We start from the raw sequence: 7,408 nt of genomic DNA on the forward strand, positions 1-7,408 counted from the left end.
TAAGAAATGCCAAAATTTCAAATTCTGAATGCTAGCTGATCCACAAAAAAGAGTGTCTATAGACTGTAAAAACCTCCCTACTTTGTAGACAGATTTTACTAATAATTCAACTTTTGCAAGCACAACCAATTGGAAAATTCATCTCTTTTTGACATTTAACAAACTACTTAATCGTACTCAATGGTTTCTTGAGCAATATTGTCGATGGCTGACCTCCTGTATCAATTCTAATTTGTGTTAATTTCATAAGCATCTTATGCACAAGGTTTCCAGTATCTTCAAATTGTAACTGCCAAGTCTATAGCATGTTTGTTATATATAATCCTTAAGCAAAAGCCAAACTGGAATGCAGATGGCTATATGGAAATATTCAGCAAAGAAGATATCTTGAATTGAATAGCATTAAGAGAAGTATCAGTTTCAATCTGGGATTCTTCTAGATATACATTTTTTAAAGTGTTGATATTCATGGATTAACAAATTCTAGAGCATTTAAGCTGATCAGTATAGGGTCGCTAAACTAGCATGATTGTCTTAGATAAATATTAGCTTGGAAAATTTAGCTGCATATGCAGTAATGATTTAGCAAAATGTGCAACTACAAGTAAACAAGATTAGTGAACAAGTATCATGCAAAAGAAAACTCTTATACACAATCATTTCAAAAGAATCAAAACATAGGGCTAATGTACAGAGAAAGATGTAAAAAATAAATAAATGTAGATTGTAATCCAAGAAGGGCTCGCATGCTCAGTTGCTGCAGAAGCAACAAAAGAGCAGATTGGTCAAGAGTACTATTTCTTTATTATGACTGATATTGGTTGGTTTTGCTTGGTATTTTGTTGATAAATTTCCATCCCTAATGATCTGAACATGTAGAAATTAACACTAACCCAATAAATGAAATTGTACTGAACTGGTAATAAAAAAATTAGCTACTTTTTCATATATTCAAAAGAATGGAATTCTGAGGCTAGTGTACATTTCTAAAATGATGAGGTAGTACATGGGCCCTATGTCTAGTTTCAACTAAAGATGCTATTGGAGGAGACATGTCCTTGAGGAATCAATGTTAGCTAATGGACGTTTTACATGGCCAGTAAATGCTACAAGTGAACTTTGTGATGCATGGTCCGGAGTTTTCTGTAATGGTTTTTCCGTGCACAAGAAATATCAACAATCAAGGAATGACTGAGATTACATGTATCACTAAACCCCATTAATTGTAAGCCAAACTTTTTGCTAAGGAAGTGTAATCTAGCCTTATCATCACCACTCACCAATTTTACTTGGTGTGCTCCCTCTCTAGATACACAGGCAAACAGATGGAATTCTTGATCCTGAAGTTCTGACAACTGACAGTGTCCATTCAGTTTTTCATTTAAACTGTGTTTCCTCGAGTCTTCATATTTAAAATTTCCAAATGTGATTCTCATAAGACCCATCGCATTCAGATCGTCCGTGGTAAAGGGATCAAAAACGAATGAGTATATTCCAAACTCTAAATCAGGTCTCCTAAATAAGTCTACAAGAATATCACTGCACAATCTTAGGTTCTTTTGCAAGAACCTCTTGGAAATAGATTTGTTCACAAACTGTTCCCTCCAAGTTTGAAGAATGCATGAAGCTTCCCTTAGTCCACTTAAGAAGGCGCCATGCATAGTTGCAGGATATTCTCTATTTGTAGCTTCCCCAGCAAAAAAGAGTCGTCCCTTAACGTTTTCTGCAAGGACATTGTAGTCATTACCTGATGACCCAACTTTGACATGAGAATAAGAACCACGAGAAAGGGGGTCATCACCCCATCTTGTACAGATAGTTTGGATTGGATCAGGCACGGAAACCCCCCTTGGACCATAAATACCTGCATTTTTCATAAAGTTACTAAGGTCTCTTCTCTATCAAATCATAGAAGTCAAGGAAAATGAATTTTCATGCCTAGGTTCCAGAACAGCATGTAAAAATAGGAGGCCTAATTGGAAAACCAAGTTTTCAGTCATAGAATTTGTTGATCATAGTGTTTACCAAAAGTTTAGCATGCATTCCAAAAGTAGCACAGCAGTCCAAATGACTCGTTTTACCAAGATATTGCATTGATATAGACTAGTTTTGCACATCATGGTGTTATATGAACAAAAGCTCAAGAAAATTGGAGTTCTTCAACTGCAGGAAAAGGAGGCTACAGACATAATACCTCTAAGAATGCTGAGAACATGGTGAAGTGAAGTTAGAGGATTGCTTTGTTCAAAGTTCAAGGAAGCTTCTCCTGCAATCAACGCAATAAGCACCGCACCACCAGAAACAGTATGGTAACCATAGAAAAGAAAGAATTCACCACGTTTAGTTCGTTCCTTGCTGAGACATCCAAACGTGTCGATCTCCTCCCCCCAAAATACGCAAGGAAATATCATTGCAACCTTATTTAGCAACCCGAATCCCAGCCTATCAATTGCCTGTAACTTCTGAGGAGGCAATTCAGGATCAAACTTTATAGTCCCGCTCTTCAAGACCCCAAGAGGCACAGTGCAAAGAACCATATCAGCCTGGAAAATTTGTCCACCAACAACCACAACTTCCACACCTCCTTCTCCATAAGCAATCCGAGTTACTGTCTTCTTGTACAATATCGGCACATCCTCACATAGTGCATGGATCAATCTCCAGTTACCTCCAGCAAGAAAGCAATGATCACCACCCATCTCATAGGGGTCATCCTGGTCCCAGTGGGCAAGAGACAGATCTGAGAGGTTGCCAGCATTGGCGTACTCTAAATTTGCAAGATGCCAATCAAGAAGCTCTCGTTGCTCGATCTTCCTGGCAACACCATACAACTTCTGCAGGCGCTCAATTGCCGAACCTAGTGAAATGTCATTGGCAGACTCTCCTAAAACCTCCCTCAACCGAGCAGCATTTTCAAGAAGCTTGTTGAATACCAAATCCACCTCAGCGTCCATTCTCTGATCCACGGCTGTGCCGTCTGGCCAGAAAAGGGGGCATGAATCCCTGATATTGTGGAGAGGTATGCCAAGCTGCCTGGACAAGACTCCAAGGGGATTGGCGTGAATGCCAGTGATGACGCTGCCTCCAAGATCTACAGATGCGGAGTTGTGGTTCTTACCCATCTTCGTGGTGAATACTCTACCGCCGGGACGATCCCGACCTTCCAAAATTAGGACTTTGAAGCCAAAACTAAGTAGCTGCCTCGCGGCCGCAAGGCCTGCGAGTCCAGAGCCTATTATGATAACAGATCCCTTGTCCTGCTCATCGGGAAGCTGGGCCCTGATGGCGGGAGATACACCAAAATTGATGTAGCCGTGCTCTAAAAGGAAATCGTACGCGCTGGAGATTAAGTGGTCGTACTGCCTGCTCACTGTCTCTCTAATTTCAGGTTTGGAGAGGTAGGAGCGCACGTTGGAGCGCCACTGGGCAAGGATGTGGTTGCGGACCACGATGTAGTCGTTCTGAGCGGCACCGTCGTCGGTCAGGTCGACGACCCCCGCGGAGACCTCAGCGTCCAGGAGGGAATCGATGGGGAAACCCAAGGAGACGGCGATCATGGCCTCTGTCTCTGTCTCGCTCTGGCGCTCAGCGGCGGTCAGGTTTCGCCGGTTCCGACGGCGGGGCCCGCCGATGTGGTCGTGGAGGAGGGAATCCTGAAGGGACTCGTCGTAGTTGGTGCGTTTCACCGCCCTCCGAGATACTCGACGGCCGCCGGAAATGGACGGCGGGGGAGGATCCATCAGCGAGGGTCCGAATCGGGCAAGGTGGAAGTTTATCGAGGCTTCGGAAGGAGGGGCGAATTGTTGGGAGCGGGTTCCACCGGGCCGCGTAAATGGTAACTAAATGGATGACCCGTTAAAAAAAAAAAGTAAAAATTTAAAATTATTATTATTTTTTTTTAAAAAAAAAAACGCCGCTTTTGAAACATTGTTTCAATTTTTAAAAAAATATTAAAATAATGGTTCATATATTTAAAAATACTATTATTTTAATATTATGCTACAACTTATTACTGCACCCGTATAATGTATAACAATTTTAGTCTAAATTATTATAATAAAAAATAATCTAATCAAAATTACTTATAATAGTTTTAGTCAAAACCTTTTACGACATGTAACAATTTTAATCATAATTATTGCATATTATAATAACTTTGTTGATAATTTTGATCAAAATTATTATATTTGTAATAATTTAACTATTATTATAATAGTATTAAAGCTAATTTGATCACGTTGAAAAAAAATTAATTAAGTTGGATCAAAATTAAATGAAAATATTTGTAGGAATTCCCTATTATGTACTAGCGCGATCCTCTTGAGCGGATGCTCCAGAGTGTCTCTCCCCATAAGTATCGATTGTCTAAGTAGAGAAGGTAACTTAAAGAGTCAAGTTAAAGGGATACCCCCTGTCATATGAGCGCCCCCTGGTCATATGTCTTTAGATTATATAAATTCATTCTAACACTAGATAGGGAGAAGCCCATTAAGTATATAGATAATTTCTTGTAGATAATTGATCTCCATTTTAAAGCAATGCTCGAGATGTTCGGTCTTTGTCATGAAAGGCCCTCCGGTCATACGATCTCGAACGTTTCCTCTATGTGGCAACCAATCAATACAATATGTTCATCAAACAACACATATACAAAATGAAAGTTCACACAAGCATTTAATCAAACATGAACAAGACACTCACATGTCATGGAATAGGAAATTACCAAATACATAGTGTTTACATCAATAATCACATCACAACTACTCCCTATGACCTAGAGTTTGGAGAACTACTCCATAAACAAGAGAATGTATCCAAAAGACATAAAAGTAGGCAAGTTTCTAATCTAATATGAGAAGGGAGACGAAAACTTAGCCGTTGAGAGAAATCTGGGTCTTCAAGATCCAATCCCTTGCTTTGGAGAGGATGGTAATGTGGAGTGCGGCTTCGGATCGTTGACGGATGGCTAGAAAAGTGGTAGATCTAGACCTCTTAGGTCTCTTCCAAAAGAAGGACCCTCCTCCCCTTGACTAGGGGAAGCAGACCACCTTTTATAGGGTATGGCATGGTGATAAGTATGTGATTGTCACTCGCTCATATCAAATTAATTAATTTCTAATCTACCGAACCCCTATACCTACACTAAGGTAGTATAGTAGAAGATCGGATCGTCTTTCACATAGAACTAATGATAGAACGTTTGTTTTTAGACAAAATTGAACCAAAGAGGGGTTTTGTTTTGGGGGTTGTTCTCTAAATATAATGTGATAAATGAAATCACAATTAACCAACAACGATGAACCCATAGCGCGATGTCACTCTACACTATGGATAACACCTTAATTATGCATAAATGAAATCAACTATCAAACCTAACTAACTAACTATTGAAGACTACCCTGCACCATATTGTCACACTACGATACAAGAATCATCATCAATAGACATGATACGAACATAAATAAAATTGCAAGACATACAACTAAATTAAGCAAGCGAACTAAACAAACCTAAGTAGTAGTTATGCATAAAAGCTAAAATTGTGTCACATTGTCACCCTATGATTCAATATCAACAATTATTCATGAACAAAACTAAACAAAGTGCAATAACAACAATTAAATATGAATAAGGAAATAACATATAAATGAAATCGTCGTGTCCGCTAGAGGGGGTGAATATCATCTTGTTGCGCGCTCGTTGGTTGCGTCTTGATGATGATATGCAGCGGAAATAAAATACAAGACTCACACAATGCTAACAAGTAGATTTACTTGGTATCCACCTCAAGAAGAGGACACTAATCCAAGGATCCACACACGACACACTCCTCCACTATGAAAACCTCCTTCTCGATGGCAGCCGGAGGCGGAGAAGCCTCGTACAAATCCACACACGACAACACAACTCACCCAAGAAGAAAATACAAGATATAACTGAAATACACCCTTCATCTTGCTTACTTGTTGCTTGTTGTTTGTTGTTGCCTCTTAAACCTTGGGAATGCACCCCAAGCACCTTCAAGAACCGACGGCGAAGATCGGAAGAAGCTTGCGTGAAAATCGCTGAAGATCGCAGGAAGAAGAACAAAAGTTCTAGCGAAGAAAACGCTCCGCCCAGGTTATATACAGTGCCTCCAATCGATTGAAATCAACCCCAATCGATTGCCACGTCAGCACCGCTCCATCGTAGCCGTCCATCACCTGCATCCTGCACAACGGTCGAATCCCAATCGATCAGCCAATCAATCATTCGATTAGGGCATTCTGAATCGATCCACCGATCGATTCAGATGCTTTCTGTGTTCTCGCGATCGTGCGAGAACTCCCAACTCCAATCGATCGAGCGATCGATTGGAGATTCCCAATCGATTGCCCGATCGATTGGGAAGGCCTCTGTGCTCGCAACTTATGCTCCCAATAGATCGACCAATCGATTGGGTCATTTCTTCCTTCGCAGCACACTCTAATCGATCGGTTGATCGATTGGACCTTGGTTCAATCGATTTCCTAATCGATTGACCATCCTTGACTTGACTTAATCTCAAGTTCAAAGTCTCCAACCCACTCTCGGTCAACCGTGACCTGTTGGGTCTTCATGCCTAGCATTTAGCCACACCCAACCAACCTCGAACTAGCCTTCTAGCCTCCTCCATCAACCTCGTGTTCCTTGGATATCTTCCCATCCTTCACGCCTTGCCTTTAGGAGCTTCCTGCGGCCTCATCCTAGTTGTTGGGTCTTCCTTGCCAAGTCATACCAGGACTTACCTTGTCAAGACCACATGCCTAGACTTACACCCTTTGCCAAGATCACACTTAGACTTTCCACTTGCCTGGCTTCTCACCAGGACTTTCCAATTGTCTGGCTTCTCACCAGGACTTTTCTCCTGCCTAGCTCCTCACTAGGACTTTTCCGTTGCCTGACTCCTCACCAGGACTTTCTCCTGCCTAACTCCTCACTAGGAATTTCCCGTTGTCTGGCTCCTCACCAGGACTTTCCCCTACCTAGCTCCTCACTAAGACTTTCCAAATGTCCAACATCCAGTTAGGACTTTTTTCCCAGTCAAGTCTCCTGTCAACTTTGACCTACTTGACTTGTATTCTCATCAACCTGTTCAACCCTTTAACCATCTCCATAACCAGACGATTGCTCCAGCAATCTCCTTATATTGTCAAACATCAAAACTCAAATCCCGACTCAAGCTTGACTCAACTCAAGCTTAGTCAAACTGGTCAAACTTGACCTAGGGAAATTTCCCCAACAAATAACATATAAATCAAACAAAAAAGTAAACTAAAGATTGAACATAAATAATCAAACACAAAAATAAACTAAACTATCCAAACCACCCTTCCACGCTTAGATCGACTACTCTTCGTTGTCACATGAAGAACCTGGCTTTGGAACC

At 40.9% G+C, this 7,408-nt stretch overlaps 1 protein-coding gene across 2 annotated transcripts; it reads right to left on the reverse strand.

The window, feature by feature from the left end:
* Positions 1-923: 923 nt before the first annotated feature.
* On the reverse strand, positions 924-3,797 carry LOC122051928 (lysine-specific histone demethylase 1 homolog 2-like). 2 transcript variants are annotated; one of them, XM_042613269.1, is made up of 3 exons: positions 2,339-3,797; positions 2,195-2,266; positions 924-1,864 (listed from the first exon to the last, which is right to left on the reverse strand). In XM_042613269.1, the coding sequence occupies exons 1-3, from the start codon at positions 3,738-3,740 to the stop codon at positions 1,107-1,109; spliced, it is 2,232 nt and encodes a 743-aa protein (XP_042469203.1). In that variant the 5' UTR covers positions 3,741-3,797; the 3' UTR covers positions 924-1,106. The 2 variants fall into 2 exon arrangements, with proteins under 2 accessions (XP_042469203.1, XP_042469202.1); XM_042613268.1 differs by having other exon boundaries at positions 2,195-3,797.
* Between the last annotated feature and the right edge of the window lie 3,611 nt (positions 3,798-7,408).

The sequence above is a fragment of the Zingiber officinale genome, chromosome 3A, assembly GCF_018446385.1.
Source record: "Zingiber officinale cultivar Zhangliang chromosome 3A, Zo_v1.1, whole genome shotgun sequence".
NCBI classification, from domain to species: domain Eukaryota; kingdom Viridiplantae; phylum Streptophyta; class Magnoliopsida; order Zingiberales; family Zingiberaceae; genus Zingiber; species Zingiber officinale.